Source organism: Equus quagga, chromosome 15 (assembly GCF_021613505.1).
Source record: "Equus quagga isolate Etosha38 chromosome 15, UCLA_HA_Equagga_1.0, whole genome shotgun sequence".
Taxonomy (NCBI): domain Eukaryota; kingdom Metazoa; phylum Chordata; class Mammalia; order Perissodactyla; family Equidae; genus Equus; species Equus quagga.
In genome coordinates, this window is record NC_060281.1 from 63701896 (window position 1) to 63720439 (window position 18544).

General features: G+C 39.5%; 1 protein-coding gene across 7 annotated transcripts in view; it reads left to right on the forward strand.

Annotated features, from left to right (window-relative positions):
• Positions 1–1159: 1159 nt before the first annotated feature.
• LOC124226196 (zinc finger protein 84-like) overlaps positions 1160–18544 on the forward strand; it is a 37715-nt gene continuing 20330 nt past the window's right edge. For 4 of the 7 annotated variants that reach the window (XM_046639132.1, XM_046639130.1, XM_046639131.1 and 1 more), the window contains exons 1-3: positions 1160–1337; positions 8673–8799; positions 9071–9163. In XM_046639132.1, the coding sequence (XP_046495088.1) occupies positions 1323–1337; positions 8673–8799; positions 9071–9163 (235 nt within the window). In that variant the 5' untranslated portion in view covers positions 1160–1322. The other 3 variants (XR_006885236.1, XM_046639133.1, XM_046639128.1) reach the window with 3 other exon arrangements.

Genomic DNA, 18544 nt, shown 5'->3' on the forward strand with positions numbered 1-18544 from the left:
TTAGAACTCTCAAGAACATTATGAGGTTAAAGTGAACTTTTGTTGTATTTTAAGGAGAAACTGTTGAATTGTTCATTTAATGAACTGATGGATTCACTCTCCTCTTTTACTTGCCTTTATTTGACAGTGAAAGTGATGTCCTCATTTCCTGTTTGCTCTGTGTCTCACAAACACACACTCTGTCTTCCTCACTCACTTTCAGAGAGGATGATAGAGTAATACCCAATTTTCTGGGTCACCCACCCTTGTCACCAAGAAAATCAGGTGGAGTCTTCAGGCCTTCCGGAGTGCTGTGCTGTGCTGTGGACGCTCGTGTGAGACGAGAGTTCTGGAATTCAGCGGCAGGCCTTTCTCAGACCATCCCACCTGACTCATCCCCTCCATCCCCTCACATGCGCTTCTGGTTTTGGCTTTTGCGCTGTTTCTCTTGTTCCCGTGTGGTGCCAGGCCAGGCCAGAGGCCCTACTGCAATCCAAGCACGGAAAGAAGGGGATGCTGGTCCCTTCAAGTTAAAGAGTTGACGGGGACTCCAGTGGCAAAGGCAGGATTCCCATATACACCTTGAGGCTCCAGAAACCCCTTGTGTTAATCATTCTACTTCCACCTCTTATTTTAAGTCTTTAGTAGGCACTTTCGTCTCCATATCTCCTTTAATCCTTACAAGCATCCCACATGGTCTGTGGTTCCATCACCACTTGAAAAGAAAACAAAACCAAACCCGCGGCCTCTGTAGAGTGAAGTGCCTTGCTTAGAAGCACGTGGCCAGCAAGAGAAAAAGCTCGGATTGAACTTTCTTTGTTTTATGCCATATCTCGGGTTCTTTCCCTGAAACACAGTTAATCCCCAGCGTGTAATAGTTTATACCAGGCATCTTCAGGAGGTATTTATGGAGGAGCTATTGAGTGAGTCTCACAGATGATCATGGAGTTAACAGGGGCTTTTGGTGTTTTTGCAGAGTGCTTGTGTTAAACACTGCTGTTAATGCCGTGGGGTTCTTTTTGCATACTCCAGTATTTGGGGTACTTGTTAACTCTGTTTAGAGTCGATAGAAAACTCAATTTGGGCTTTAAATGAAGGTGAGTTTTCAGCAAGAGAGAGATTTAGATGCCAAAGAGTCTGCCTCAACCAAAGAGAATCTGCCACTGATTCAACAGATTCCAGTTTCCATGAACTAACTGGCTTGAGATAAAGAGGAGAAGGTCCAGGGACCAGGGATTCACCTTGGCAAAGACAGTTCTGACCAGAGACCTCTAACCTGAGCATTAAGACACTCCAGAAGATTCACAGGATAGAGCAGGGCCATTTCCCACGAGTAGCAGAAAATGACCAGGTCCCAGGTGAGTAATTTACTTATTTATTCCTAAATTGTGATTCCATACCATTCACCCAAGTAAAATGAACAATTTAATGTTTTTTAGTATATTTTGAGGGTTCTGCACCCATTTAATTGTGCAGCTACAATCTAATTTTAGAATATTTTCATCCTCCTAAAAAGAAACCCTGTGCTCATTAGCAGGTACTCCCCATTTGTCCCTCCACTCCCCACCCCCAAGCTCTAGGCAACCGCAAATGTGCTTTTGTTTCCTGTGGATTTGCCCATTCTACCCGTTTCATATAAATGGAATCATACAATATGTGGTCTTTTGTGACTGGTTTCTTTCATGTAGCTTAATTTCAAGTTGGGACGTGTGTCAATACTTTATTCTTTTTTATTGTGGAATAGTACTCCCTTGTATGACTATACCACATTTTATCAGTTCATCAATCGCTAGACGTTTGAGTTATTTCCGTGTTTTGGCTATTCTGGATAATGCTGCTATGAATATTTGTGTATATGTTTTGTTTCCTGTTCTCTTGGGCGTACACCTAGGAATGGAATTGCTGCTTCATGTGGTAACTATATTTAACATTTTGATGAACTGATGACCTGTTTTTCTGAAGTGGCTGTTCCATTTACAGTCCCACCAGCGACGTACAAGGGTTCCAGCGTCTCCGCCTCCTTACCAGCGCTTGTTGTCTGGTTGTAGCCGTGCTAGTGTGTGTGAATGGTACCCATTGTGGGTTTGATTTGTACTGCTCTCTGTATCCTTGATGCTCTGTAATCTCACACCAATGCGTCTGCATGTAAAATTTTTGTTCACAGTCTTGACTGAGTTCAGCTGGAAGGCTCTTGTCTGCCTGCAACTTCTGGGAACTTTCTTCTTTTATTTCACTGACTGTTTCCTCCGCTTTATTCTTCATTTTCTCTAGTTCTGGGATACTTCCTTGATGTATATTTTCTTCTAGATTTATCCTCCAAGTTTAAAAACTTTAATATATTTGACTTCTTTTTCTTTTCATCTTCATTCTTGCAGTTCCTCAGTTTGGTAATTCAGACTACAAATGTCCTCTTCTCCCAGATTCATTCTGCTATGTGGCCAATGTATTGTTTTTTTTTTCCATTCAAGTATTAATATTAACTCTAGTTGTTTCCTTTTAATGGATCAATATAATGGTTGAAGAAAAGAGACGTGGGACTTCTGTGTTGTTTGCATTAAGATATTTGTTTCAGGGGCCGGTCCTATGGCCTGGTGGTTAAGTTTGATAGGCTCCACTTCAGTGGCCTGGGTTCAGTTCCCAGGCGCAGACCTACACCACTCCTTGGCAGCCATGCTGTGGCAGGACCCACATACAAATTAGAGGAAGATTAGCACAGATGTTAGCTCAGGGTGAATCTTCCTCAGCAAAAAAAAAAAAAAAAAAGGATATTTGTCTCAAAATCAATATACTGATTTTTCTAGGGGTGATAACCTATGTTGGATGTAAAATGCAGGTCTTCTGTTTAGCTTGAAACCATTTTTTAAAAAATTACCAGTAGTATGTTCCAGCCAGCTCATACCTGCTTGCAAGAGCCAGTAGTTAAACACTGAGGAATGTGCAAACCAGTTATTAAACTTGTGTAGCTTGAAATCAGCCATGGTGGGAATATTTACAACACAGATATTAGCAAATGCTACAAATTAGGGCTCTGTTTTTCAAAAAAAATTGATTTATCAGCACACCACTAATTGTAAGTCTGGATCACATTACTTATCTAATCATTCTCAAAAGTCATGCGTGAGTTTAGCTACTTCACGTATCAAATTGATCTGACTGGAGTCTCCTCTTACAGTTAGATGAGCAACATGATACAGATAACCGTTAAAGCAGTGAACTGAACATGTGTTCAGTGCATGTCTTGTATGCAAGGAGCCATGGGTACATGGCTGGGGCGTGTCTGAAATGGACCACCTGAGAGCTCTCTGAAGCTGTTGGTTTTCCTCTTCGCTGCTGTGCCCCAGGACTGTGGTTTCTTTGGTCTATTTTGCTTTCATTATAGTTAAGTCCAAAATATTTTCATTGTAATTTCTTTTTTGACCCCTGTATTATGTAGAAGTGTGTTGCTTAATTTCTAGATACTTGAGGTGAGGACTTTTCTAGATATCTTTTTTTTTTTTAATATTGTATTTATTTATTTATTTATTTATTCTCCCCAAAGCCCCCGGTACATAGTTGTATATTCTTAGTTGTGGGTCCTTCTAGTTGTGGCATGTGGGACGCTGCCTCAGCGTGGTTTGATGAGCAGTGCCATGTCCGTGCCCAGGATTCGAACCAACAAAACACTGGGCCGCCTGCAGCGGAGCGCGCGAACTTAACCACTCGACCACGGGGCCAGCCCCCTCTAGATATCTTTTTGTTATTAAGTTCTAATTTTATTCCATTGTGGTCAGAGAACATCTCCTTATGGCATCAGTCCTTTGGGACTTGTCTTATGGTCCAGCATCTCAGGGAATAATCCGTGTGCATCAAAAAGAATGTGTTGCTGGGTGGAATGTTCAATTGATGTCAGTCAGGTTAAATCAGTTGATAGTATGTTCACTTCTTTTATATCTTTACTGATTTTTCTCTACTTGCTCAATCAGTCATTGAGAGAGGCATGTGAAAACCTCCAGCTCTAATTATAGGTTAGTCTATTTCGCCTTTTATTAATTCCATTTTTTTTTGAGGATTTGTTCAAGAGTTTATGTACAATAAATTCCTAGAAGTGGAATTGCTGGGTCAAAGGCCATGCAAGTGTACATTTAATAGAGATGACGAAATTGCTCTCCAAAAAGCTTGTTCGAATTTACATCCTATCGACAGTGTTTTGCTGACTCTTCCCCACAGCCTCACCAGCACTGCGTCTTAGCAATGTTTATCCTTGCCGGTCTGATCGATGAAAAATGGCATCTTTGTTGTTTTAATTTACATTTTTAAATTATTAGTGATCATCTTTTTTCTGTTTTTTTTATTGTAATAAAACACGTATAACCTAAAATTTACCATGTTAACTATTTTTAAGTGAACAGTTGAGTGATATTAAATACTTTGATAATGTGCAACCGTCATGACCATCTCTCTCCATAACTTTTTTCATCTTGTAAAACTGAAACTCTATACTCGTTTATTTTTGTCAGTTTTTGCTTCATGTATTTTGAACTTTGTTATTAAATGTATGCACATTTAGGATTATTATGTTTTCTTGATGAATTGACCCTTTTGTGATTATGACATGTCCTCTTTTATCTCTGGCAATGCTCCTTGTCTTGAAACCTACTTTGTTTAACACTAATATAGCTGTTCTGGTCTCCTTGTGGTAAATGTCTGTGTGATATTATCTTTTCCTTTACTTTACTTTTAATGTATTTGTACCTATTTTTTTTCCTGCTTTCTCTCCCCAAATCCCCCAGTACATAGTTGTGTATTTTTAGTTGTGGGTCCTTCTAGTTGTGGCATGCGGGAAGCCGCCTCAGCATGGCCTGACAAGTGGTGCCCTGTCTGCGCCCAGGATCCGAACCAGTGAAACCCTGGGCCACCAAAACGGAGCACGTGAACTTAACCACTCGGCCATGAGGCCGGCCCCTATTTGTACCTTTATAATTAAGTGTGTCTCCTGTAAGTAGCCTATAGTTAGGTCTTACTTTTTTCCAGTCTAATAATCTCTGTCTTTTATTTGGAATGTTTCTTTAATCCATTAACATTTTAAGTAAGTATTGGTACGTTTGGGTTCAAGTCTGCCATCTTGCCATTTGTCCCATTTGTCCCTTGTCTCTCTTTCCTTTCATCTTTTGGATTGGTTGCATGGTGCTCCTGGTGCTTGGGCATCGGAGGACATGCGCCCGTGAATTTCCATGAGGCTTTCCCCTCCTGCTTTCCACACCCGAGCACTCAGGCACAAAAGTGAAGCCCTTCTGCTGGGCTTCCCCCTCCCTGCTCCCCCCACTGCGGGGGGCCCGCCCTCCTTGGTGAGTCCTTCAGTGTTGATGGACACATGCTGACATATCTCCATGCAGCTGCCCTTTGAAGGGGATTTTTCCTGAAATAAAATTCTAGGACTTTTTGTTTGTTTGAGCACTTTAGACACCTCATTCCATTATATGTTGCCTTGCATTGTGAAGCGGTGAGAGGTCAGTTCTCACTCTTGATCCCTGGAATGTAATGTGTCTTTTATTCTTTGGCAGATTTAAGATTTTCTCTTTCTCTATGGTTTTCAGCAGTTTGGCTGCTGGGCCGTGCTGTGGTTTTCTTTTTTGTTGAGGAAGATTAGCCCTGAGCTAACATCTGCTGCCAGTCCTCCTCTTTTTGCTGAGGAAGACTGGCCCTGAGCTAATATCCGTGCCCATCTTCCTCTACTTTATATGTGGGATGCCACCACAGCATGACGTGCCAAGCGGTGCCATGTCCACACCTGGGATGCAAACCGGCGAACCCCAGGCCGACAAACCAGAACGTGCGCACTCAACCGCTGCGCCACCGGGCTGGCGCCTGCTGTGGTTTTCTTTACATGTATCCTGCTTGGGATACCCTGAGCTTCTTGGGTCTGTGGGATGGTGTTTTTCATCAAATTTGGAACATTTTCAGCTGTTATTTGCTCAAATTCTTTTTCTGTCCTATTTGCTTTCTTCTGTTGACCCTCCAATTACAAGTGTATAAGACTTTTATATAATCCTACAGGTCACAGATACTCTATAAATTTTTTTCCAATTTTTTGTGCTTTGGTTCGTATAGTTTCTGTTAACCAATTTTCAAGTTCATGAACCTTTTCCTTTATAATGTCAAATCTGCAAAGTCTGTTCAGTAAGTATTTTATATCAGCTGTTATGTTTCTCAGTCTAGAGTTTCCATTTGGGTCTTTTAAAAAAAATTAATTTCCTTTTCTCTCCTGAAATATTCCATCCCTTCACCCGTAATATCCATGTTTTCTCTAAATTCTTTAATATATTTGTATTTATTTATTTATTTTATTTAAAGATTGGCACCTGAGCCAGCATCTCTTGCCAGTCTTCCTTTTTTTTTTTCCTCCTTCTCCCCAAAGCCCCCCGGAACATAGTTATATATTCTAGTTGTGGGTCCTTCTAGTTGTGTCATGTGGGACGCCACCTCAGCATGGCCTAATGAGCGGTGCCATGTCCACGCCCAGGATCCGAACTGGGGAAACCTTCTGGTTCATGTTTCAGTCTGGCTGCGGCATTCTCCCTACACTCTCAGGTCTGTCTCACTCATCTGTCTGTGACTGGCCCTTTAATCCCTCCATAGATTTTTTAGTTTTAGTTGATATAGTTCTCACTTATGCTATTTCTGTTTTATTGTTGTTGCTGCTGTTTTTTAAATGTGCTGGCCTTTTAAATATTGCCATGTTTCTTTCTCATGTTTTCACTCCTTTTATTGTGACTTTGAGAGTTTTAACATCCCTGTTTTACATTTATGTCCAATATTCCTTTTTCTCATGTTTTTAGAAGTTAGATTCTACTTTTTATTATTTCTGCTGACTCTTGCTTGTGCTCACATTTAAATTTTAGAGTAAGGTTTCGTGTTTGTCTGTCAGTCTTGTGCAGCCTGGGCTGAGAGTGTCCCTTCATCAATAATTGTTTTGCTTCTACTAAGTAACCCAACAGGGGAATTGCTGGTCAGGGACCACTTTTTTGTTAATTACGTAGCTTGGAAGTTCCAAGATCTTGCAGGTAGGAGACATTGGAACCACAGATCTGTCTGAAGAAAGATCCATGATTGTAAATTCTCAGAGTTGGAAAAGCTTTTGCAAATGTGCTGTTAACTTTCGTCCATGTTCTTGTGTGGAGCTGGAATTCACGTGTTTTCACTGCTGTCTAATCCATTTTTTGACTCCATAATGATCTGTTTTTCTTGTCAGTAGATGTTTGAGCTGTTTTAAACATTGATGCTCTATAAAGGCTGATATTTGTCGCCTGGTACACATGTGCAAGAAAATCTCTGAGGCATGGGCACCAAACTTTCTCTGTAAGGACCAGATGGTAAATGCATTAGACTTTTCAGGCTCTGAGTTCGCCGTGGCTCCTCGTCAGCTCTGCTGCTGCAGTGCGAGAGCAGTCCCAGACGGTGCATGAGCAGAGGTGGAGGCTGTCTTTCAATCAACTTTATCTTAAAGAATAAGTGCTAGGCTAGACTTGGCCGTGGTCTGTAGTCTGCAGACCCTGCTCTAAGGTATAAACTTAGGGAATGTAGCTGCTGGGTCATAGGAACTGTGAGTGTTTCACTTTATAAGATGATGCCAAATGGTTTTATAAAGACTGCGTCAATCCACTCTTCCACCAGCAGTGTGCTTGTTTCTGTTTATCCACATCCTTACCAACTCTTGATATTGTCAAGTTTTTAATTTTTGCCAATCTAGTGGGTGTAAATGATAACTCATTGTAGTTTTAATTATTCCACTCATGCTCTTCCATTCTAGCTTTGTATAAATTGGACTTGCTATCCAAGATTGAAAGCTCTCTCAGGAAACGATGTGTTTTATTCGTCTAAACTGACACCTACAGTGGTACCTAACACATTTGTTGATCAGTACACATATTCTGGATCATTTTATCTTATTTAAAGCACATAAAATAAAATAATAGGAATTTTAACAGATTTTTGTTTCTCAAGTAAAGTGTAATGCAAGACTAGGTATATGATAGAGCGCCTATATAAGGAATCCTGATAAGAATGGTCAGAATAAATGTATCAGTTAGGAATGCTTTCATTTACAAGTAACAGAAAACCTAAATAATAATAGTTTAATAATAAGGCCATTTAATTGTCTCCTATAAGATACCTGGAAGTAGACAGTCTTGGGCTGGCACAGCACTTCACTGGTGTCATAAAAGATTAAGGATATTTCTAGTGTTGACCTCTATTGTACTTGTACACAAGTTGGTTTTCTGTACTACACGTATTGCCTCGCAGCTCAAGATGGCTGCTGCAGCTCCAAGTATACCGTCTGTATTACAACAGAAAGCATGGTAGATGGGGGCAGAGGGCACTATCAGTATCTGTCTCTTGTATCAGAAAAGCAAAAGCTTCCCCAAAATTCCCTTCTCACACTTCTTCCCTCCCATTGCCAGAACAGAATCATGTGGCTAAATCTAGATGTAAGAGACAGAAGCACAAAGGGAAATAGGACTGTCAAGACTCGCTTAGAACCGTTATGACTTGTTACTTCGAACTGGTCACATTTTCACCCCTAATATAAGTGGGGTTTGCAAGAAAGGAGGAGGAAATGGCTACTTCGAAGGCAACCAGCTCCTGCTACAGTGTTTGTTTACATCTTTTGCTCCAGTAAGTATTTCTTCCTATTTAATACGCACCTGCTCTTTTAGGGATCCTTGTCATTTGAGGATGTGGCTGTGGTCTTCACCTGGGAGGAGTGGCAGCTGCTGGACTCTGCTCAGAAGAGTGTGGACAGAAGTGTGGTGTTGGAGAACTGGAGCAGCCTTGTGTCGCTGGGTAAGGACACGCTCCTGTGTGGACTCAGACTCTGTCCCGCCAATTGTCTTTTCCTATTCACTTTCTAAAAACTGAGGCCTTCAAGTGTTTAAAGATTTAGGGCTTTAGTTTAAGAATTCAAAATTTCTTAGTCCTTTTTTGTCTTCAGAGTTTTGCATACTCACACCCCATATGAAAGGCCTCATTGTGAAGCCTCTGAAACATTCATTTATTCTTTAGAAGGCTGAAGCCCAAGAAACTGGGCTCAAGTCCTCTGATTTACCATGTACAGGGTTTCAAGTTATCAAACCAGATGTGATCTTCAAATTGGAGGAAGAGCAGCAATGGATAATAGATGAAGATATCACAGGTCAGAGATTTTCAGGTGAGTGATTGGTAACCTGTCATATGTGAGACTGGAATTTAAATGCCAGTTTGCAGTGGACAGTGAAGATAGTGAAGGGGGGGTACCTTTGAAATGTTCTTTAGAGAATCTTGAAGTCCTCAGCCTTTGGAAGTGACTCAGGACCATTGATGTGAGTTTCTCGGATACCCAAATATCATATCATGTATATCACATATCCGTATTAGGATAATCTGTCCTTCTTTGCTTTGATTTTAGAGTGAGAGATGTTCCTCTTATCTGTACTGAGGAGCTTAGCGTTCTCGTTCTCATGTAGGATCTTGTACATTCATGTTCCCTCTCCACACCCCAAACTTTAACCTGCCAATAGATTCCTTTTCTTTTCTCATGTATATGGATTCATTGTGACTTTTTCCTCTCACTTTTCTAATTCCCTCCTATTTCCTTTCCCTTCTATTGTTGAACCCCTCAGATTACTACTGGATGTCCTCGGTTATTTTTCCTGGATTTCTTTGATGATAGTTTACCCCTTCTATGCCTGTAACCAAAGGAATAGCTTTGGTGTCATCGTTCCCTACCGTCTAGTGCAACTTTTTGTTGCCTTATCTCAGAGTTGATTGTACCTTTGCCTAGAAAGAATTATTATATCTTGGCCTCTAACAGCCTATTTAGTCAAAGATTTTTTTCCTTTTCCTTGCCTATTATTGGTTTTCTACCTCAGTTTCCATGAGAGCACTTTACTTAATTTTAGTTCCCAAACAAAAGCATATAGTTGTGCGTGAGTATTTCTGCATTTCTAGCTCATAAGTTCTAGTTCATCGGGTTCACAGTTATTGAAGGGTTCACAAAATATGTTTATTGTTCTACTCTTTAGAATACTGGAAAGTGGATGATTACAAAGCTTGGCACCAAGAAATCCAAGACAGGCTTAAAAGTTTGGAACAAGCCCACGAAGGTCGTGCAAGTGGAAAAATAGTTCAGTCAGGCATGAACCTTTCACTTTTAAAGCAAAAAGCCAGTAAGTGTGTCCCAAATGGAAAACATTTGAAATATTCATTAGATTTATTTACTCAGAATGGAAATTGTGGAAGAAAGAAGTCTTGTAAGTTAAATGGATATGAAAAATCATTTCTCTATAAAAAACATGAAAAAACTTGCATTGGATTAAAATACTATGAATGTAATGAATGTGGAAAAGTCATCAGCAGGAAGTCACGATTCGTTGTACATCAGAGAACACGTACAGGAGAGAAACCCTTTAAATGCAGTGAACGTGGCAAAGGCTTTTCCCAGAAGTCACACCTTGTTACACATCACACAGTTCACACAGGAGAAAAGCTTTATGGATGTGAATGTGGGAAGGCTTTCTCTCGAAAGTCACATCTCATTACACATAAGAGAACTCATACAGGAGAGAAACCCTATGAATGCAGTGACTGTAACAAAGTCTTCTCTCAGACATCACAGCTCATTATTCATCAGCGAAGTCATACAGGAGAGAAACCGTATGGCTGTGGTGAATGTGGGAGAGCCTTTAGTGGGAAGTCACAGCTTATTACTCATAAGAGAACCCACATAGATGAAAAACCCAATAAGTGCAGTGAATGTGGGAAAGCCTTCAGAGAGAAATCAAGTCTCAATAAGCATCAGAGGATTCATGCAGGAGAGAAACCATATGGATGCAGTGAATGTGGGAAAGCTTTCAGTGGAAAGCCACTCCTCATTAGACATCAGAAAACTCATTCAGGAGAAAAACCCTATGGATGTAATGACTGTACAAAAGCATTTATTTGGAAGTCACAGCTCATTATACATCAGAGAACTCACACAGGAGAGAAGCCCCATGGCTGCAGCGAATGTGGGAAGGCCTTCTCCCAGAAGTCATACCTCATGATACATCAGTGAACTCACACAGAACAGAAACCCTAGAAATACAGGGAATGTGAGAAACTTAAGAAAATAATCACACTTCTTTCTGTACCCTAAAACTCATTTATAGAAATTCTGTGAATGTCATGAGTACAGGAAAGTCTTTGGATGGAAGTTATACTTCCTTAAACGTCAGAGTGCCAGCTGGGAGAGTGAGCCTGTGCACAGTGAATGTGGCAGAGACAGGAGAGCAGAGAGCTGCTCATTGTAAATCAGGCTATTCATACTGAGGAGAAAAATCATGACTTAAAAGAATATGGAAAAATATTTCCATAGAAATAATGTTCAAAGGAAATTCAGTTTACAACTGTGATACTGCATCTTTAAAGAAAAGATTATATATTCAATTCTAACTCATAAGTGTGTGAAGCTTTAAAGATATTTATGTATTTGTCTATATATGTATGTTCGATAGTCATGACAGCAGAACAAGAAGCATATTCTTTCAGAGGTATATGGGGCTTATATTCCTGATTATGGCTACATAATATGAAATTTATATATTTTCAGAGCATATGTGAAATGAATATAACCATGAACATGCTATGTGTCATGTACATAGCATGGCATCTGTCAAGAGTTCTACACAGAATATCATTTACCTTGTCCTACAACAATAGAAGGTAAACTAGGTCAAGTTATTGACTTATTATTTAAAAAATAGTCTAAATTGTATTACCAGATACTTTCTTGGCACAGGTAAATGAGTTTGAGAACTTCTACCATGCTCTGTCTTCAATAACAGGAGCTGGGATTTTTTAAATAAAATCTCCAGCTTCCTCTGAGTCACCAGTTTATATACAGAATTGCTGTTCATATTAGATACGTAAAAGGCAAGAATGCAAGTTAACATGGCTGACTGAGCAAAAGAGAAGCTCTGATTTGTATTGCTCATCAATCTAAATATGTGAAAAATGGAGGCAGTAAAAACAAAAGGCCCACAAAGCATATCCTTCTATTTTTCCAGTGGGATTTCTGTGCAAGTTCAGTTGTACATTGATCAAATATAATATGGCCAAGAAACTATCTGTATTTTATGTTAATATGATAAGACATCATGTTGTCTGTTCTCTGCCAATCTTTTAATGTTTTCCTTAAGTCCTTTGCAGATAATTAGAAAAAGAAACCCACTTTATTTTTAAAGGGCCATGTAATTCTTTAAGGTTACATGCAGAGACTTTGCTAGGAGAATTAGGATTTTTGACAGGTTGATTCAGAGATCTCATACAGATGAGGCTTTAGAAATTGAGTTATTTTATTTGTAAAAGATCTTTGTTTAATTATTTAATTACAAGAAACCTTGCAATGTGCAAGATGTTATCTTGCTTTTCAATGCACCAACTTTTATTTAAGTTAAAATTATTAATAATGTGCCTTGAAAATGCCAAAAACCTTTTTGATGGTTGGTGAAATTTAGAGATTTGCACTATTCCCTAAACGTGTGATTTTTCTCGTATTGCCAACACAAAAATTTGTCTTTGTTGAAACTGTCTATTATGCAAGTTGTGCCTACCTCTGTTTAGAATTCTTAGTAATTCCTCTCCTTGGTATCGCTTGACAATGACCAAATCCTTTCTTGAATGATTGTAACATTCAGAATTACAGAAAACCAACTGTTTTCATTAGAGAAAGGAATACTCTTTAGATTGTATATCCAAGAGCAGACATTAAGTGCATATGGGGTTGTATTCAAAGTTAAAGTTAGGATCTAGGTTGGCAAAGTATCGCTGTAGGGTATGGTTTGACCCCAGATTTCTTACGCTGCCTGTATGAGGAGGTCTCCATTACTCTGAAGTGTCATGAGAACATTGGTGGCTGGTTTACCAGTCAGGGCCCAACCTTGAAAATAACAACTACTCTAAGTAAAACAGAAGGACTTTACAACAGGAAGTTGATGACACAGGTGATGGGAGAAGTGAGAAGCCAGAGAGGGTGGTGAGATGGACAAATGAGTAATTATTCGTTCACAGTTTTTGCTCTCCATCCCTACAAGCTTGGATTCCTCTGGGTTAGAGGTCTTAATTCTCAAGGAAAGAAGGCTTCTACCAAATGGCACAAAAATAGTTCTGTGACACTGGAAGTTAAAAGTTTTCAGCTTCTTGTGCAAGTGAATCAACAGTCAGAAGAGGAGGTTACTATTACTGCTGAAGTTTTTAATCCGTGGAGTTTAGGCATTGCTGGTGCACAGCTGGGGCCAGGTGGACCATATATGGAACCAACAGATTCGCTGCTGAGCCTTTTACTGTTTCCGTGTAAGATAGTAAGTTTCAGTGGGAATCTAAAGCCCCTCAGTGAGGATAGGATTACTAGGAATTCAGATTCTTCAGTAATGAAGATTTGGGTTTCCTCACCAGGTAAAGAACCTTGACTTGCTGATAGCTGGCTAATGGCAAGCATAACATGGAACAGGTGGCAGAAGAAAGTTATATAAAAAAAAATCAACCAGGAGCCAGCACAGTCGTGTAGTGGTTAAGTTCACATGCTCCGCTTTGGTGGCCTGGGATTCACAGGTTCAGATCCCAGGTGTGGACTTACACACCACTCATCGTGCCATGCTGTGGCAGCATCCCACATGTAAAACAGAGGAAGATTGGCACAGATGTTAGCTCAGAGCCAATCTTCCTCACCAAAAAAAATCATAATAATAACCAGAGTTGTATGATAAGTACAGAGATGAATGTACCTGCTATGCATATTTTTCTTATGTTTCAACACATTTTTCCTATGTTTTGTTTTGATATGGAGCATTGGTGACATTTTGTTTTATAATTTAGTTCATAGATCATGAGATCAAGAAAAGTTATGTTGTGTCTAGACATCCTAGACTTGAGATGTGAACAGTAACTTATAGAACTTTGTATTCCTCTTGCTGGGGGAGAGAGTGAGTGTCATTGTGTGATTTGTTGATTCACAATAGGCAGAAGTGTCACATGTGTATCACAGAAGTGTGAGAAGAAAGGATGCTGAATAACAAAATGGTGGGCTGTGCTGATCCTGGGCCTGCTTGGTCCTCAGATCCATCCCCTGTCCTCCCCCAGCCTGCTCTGCTCTCAGGCAGGGCAAGTCTGCCTCATGGGATGTGTTCCAGTCTCCTGTGTCAGGTGCTTCTAGAAGAGTTTGGTTAGTGGAAGGTATTAATGGGAGATTGGAGGGTGTGAGATTAGTAAAAACTAGGGTATTTCTTCCCGTCTGTGCCCCAGGCATTCTCTCCAGCAAAGGCCGTGTCCCCTCTTTAGCCCCAGCTCCTCCTAAATGGCCTACCATGGTTACAGCACCGCTGGATGACCCTGGCCTCTGGGCTCCGGTAATACCTCCACCTCCTCTGACCCCTCCAGCCTAGTCTTGGTAATGAATTCTTGCTTCTGTTGAATTCCTGATGTCTTGCCACCCTCATTGGCTTCCCATCTCTCTTATTGTTACCAAGAGTTCAGTCTCTGAACTGGGTCCCAATCCAAATAACGAGAACAGAGTTTTAGGTGAATAGGAAAATCAGCTTTTTTTTTCTTTACCAGGTAAAGGGAGCTGACAACAAGCTGGTGCCTTAGGAGCTGCTGGCTCTCTTTTAAGAAGTGGGTGAGAATTTTAAAGATTTGCAAGGAATGTGGCTTCTTGTAGGGAGGGGGAGCCTGTGGCCCTGCCGGTTCTGCACTTTCCTGCATTTGGCCTTGGGAGGCTGTTTGCAGGGAGGCGGTGGTGAGAGAAGGGAATCTGCAGAGGGATGTCCTTTGCTGTCTGCCTCCATGGTGGATGGTGGATTCCGGTGCCAGGAAGCCAAGGAGCTGGGGCCTGGGAAGCTTCAGCTTCTTGATCTTCTCTGAACATCAGTTTCTTTGTCCTAAACTTCAAGGACCTGTGATGAGCCACAACTTTAGTGGGAGCCCAGCATGAGGCCATGTGGGCTTTAACATTGTGTAACTTCTATTTGGTTGTGAAGCTCAGGGAATCAAGGTTAAAGAAACAGATAGTTACATGTGAGTGTAGCTAAAGCAGCAGGGGAAGGGGTGAGTGCTTTTGGTTTTAACCTGGTATATGCTGGGCTCAGTGTAGGGGAACCACCAATAGCAGGGCTGGTGTTAATTAGGAGCCTGTAACACTATCCCTGTGTAACCAACTTCTCATCTTGAATTCCCTCTGTTTTACTTAGACTAGTTCTTATTTTCAAGATTGGACCCTGTGCGTTACAGCTGTGGGAGAAACAGTAGATAGTGGTTGCAGGTTCAGAGCAGGTTCAGAGCCAGCACCTCAACCTTGCAGAGTATATGAGTTCCTAGCAAAATTATTCATAACAGCCAAATCCTGGAAACAATTCAAAACAGCTTTTGGGTGGATAAAGGAAATGTGGTATACCCATACAGTAAAATACTTTTCAGCAATAAAAAGTTATGACATAGTTGCAGCAAGAAAGGAACCAGACACAAAAGACTAGATATTCTGTTTGTGTGAAAATATCCAGAAAAGGCAAATCAAAAGAGATGCAGATATGTGATTGCCTTAGGCTGGGGGTCGGTCAACTGCAAATGGGAATGGGGGTACTTGTAGGGGTGATAAAACTGGATTATGGTGATGGTGCATAACTCTACCTATTTACTGAAAGCCTTTGAATTGGACACTTATAATGGGTGAATTACACCTCAATAAAGGTGTTTAAAAATGGGTAGAGCTAAAGATAAAAGTAGAAAAATGCACAATCGTAATTGGAGATTTTTTTACTTCCTTCTTACTAATAGAACAAGTGCACGCAAAAAATCTAGAAGGATATAAAGTATTTGGGAAATTTTATGAACGAACCTGACCTTTGACATTTACAGACCTCTGCACATAAAACCTGCAGAATGTACATTTTTTTCAAGGAACATTGGACATGGAACATTGACTAATATAGACCATATGTGAAGCCATAAATCAGGTCTCCATAGATAAAAATCATAGGATATATTCCATAATAACAATAGAATTAAAATAAATATAATAGTAAGCCATCTAGAAAATGCCCATATAGTTGAAAATTAGGCAATACACTCCTAAGTAACACATAAAATAAGGAAGAAATCAAAGGAGAACTTAAAAACATAGTTTGAATTAAATGATAGGGAAAACAACACACCAGACTTAAAGAGTTGCGGCTGAAGCTGTGCATTAAAGGAAATTACAGCTTTAACCTGTCAGAAAAGAAGAAAAGTCTAATATCAGTGATTTAAGCCTCAGCCTTCCAGAGATTGAAAAAGAGCAAAGTAAATCCAAAGTAGAAGGTGGGAAACAATAAAGACAAAAGAGGAAATCAGTAACCTAGAAAACAAAAAATTGAGAAAATTAACAAAAATGTAATTGATTCTTTGAAAATATAGAATGGATAAACCCCAGCTAGACCAATGAAGAGAACAGAAGAGTCAAATTACTCCTGGGAGGGACAAAAGAAGAGTTGTCATTACAGATCCTGTAGATGTTAAAAGAAAAATAGGAGAATTTACAAACAGATTTTTTCCTAATGTATTTTACAACTTAGATGAAATGGACACTTAGATGAAACTGACACAAGGTAAAATATATGGCTCTATATCTATTGCATGTATTAAATTCACCTCAGCACAAAAGAAAATTCACTGATGGGAATTCTATGAAATAATTTATTAAAACAATATGAATCCTACACAAACGAAGAGGAGTAAGAAATACTTCCCAACTCATTTCGTAAGGCCAGCATAGCCCTCATACCAAAACCTGCCAAAGATACTATAAGAAAAGTAAAATTACAGACCAATTCATGAATACAGATGCAAAAATCCTGAACAAAATATTAGCATATCATAATTAACAAATAATAGCAACATAGGAAAGTGATACTACATCATGACCAAGTGGCATTTAACCCAGGAGTGCAAATTTTAATGAATATTTGAGAACCAATTGATGTAATTCACAACATTAACTAAAGAAAAATCATCTCAGTATATGCAAAAAAATTTTTGACAAAACTCAAATGGGAACATTTTGAGGGATTTGGAAATAGTTTGTCTCTTGGGGTGTTGGAGACAGGTCTATATTTATCATAACTCATTAAACCACACAATTAAAATACATGCATTTTGTTGTATGTAAATTATGCCTCAATGATAAACCCTCAACTCAGCCCCCACACAGCTCAATCTCTGATCGAAGTGCACAGAACCTATATTACTTTCCTGAATTGGGAAAGGGGTAATCCTCTTTGATCTAAGAGAGTATCATCTGGAGAGCCTTTACATTTCTTATTTATAGAATATTTAATATAAAATTTAAAATGGCTAAATATGCCAAAACTCAAGAAAATGTTACTGATAATCAAAGGAAAAAAACAGTCAATAGAAACAGACCCACACAGGCCGGTACCATGGCCAAGTGGTTAAGTTTGCATACTCCACTGCAGTGGCCCAGGGTTTCACCGGTTTAGATCCTGGGTGCAGATGTGACACCACTCATCAAGCCACGCTGAGGCGGCATCCCACATGCCACAACTAGAAGGAGCTACAATTAGAATATACAACTATCTACTGGGGGATTTGGGGGAGAAGAAATAAAAAGAGAAGATTAGCACCAGGTGTTAACTTGGGTGCCAATCTTTAAAAAAAAAAGAGAAAGAAGCAGATCCACACTTGCTTCAGAAATTGGAACTGGCAGAAAAGGACCTTGAGATAACTATCATTAATAAGTAGAAGAAGACAGGAAGAGGTAGACATAGTGAATGAAAAGATGTAGAATTGTAATAAACTGAATGTGTAGAAAAAGGGATATTCTAAAACTAAAAATATGATGTCTGAGATTATGAGCTCATTGAGTGGGATTGACAGCAGAGAAGATATAGCAGAAAACAGGATTAATGAATTTAAAGTCAGTTCGATTGAAATATCTGTTAAAAAAGTAAAGTCAGGAGTGGGAGAAAATATTTGCAAATTACTTATCTAAGAAAGATCTTTTATCCAGAATATACAAAGAACTCTCAAAACTCAAAATAAGGACACAACTCAATTTTTTAAGTGGGCAAAATACTTGAAAACTTCCAAGAAAATATGTGGATTTTAAATAAGCACATGAAAATATGATCAACATCATTAATTATTAGGGAAACTACTATTACAGTGAGATGTCACTACACATCTTTTAGGCTCACAACGGACAAACAACTGAATATTAAATGCTGGTGAGGATGTGGAGCCACTGGAACAGTGGGAATGCAAGATAATACAGTCTGGAAAGCAACTTGGCAGTTCCTTATAAAGTTAAGTATACATTTACCATATTGCCGATTTTTGCCCAAAAGAAAGGAAAACTTATTTTCACATAAAAAGCTGTATTGAGATGTTTATAGCCATTTTTGTATATTCACCAAAAACTGGATTCAAACCAAATGTCCAACTGGTGAATGGATAAACATACTGTAACCAACAGAATAGGTAAATGTCCTGTGCCACGTATCATGGAACACTGCTCAGCAATAGA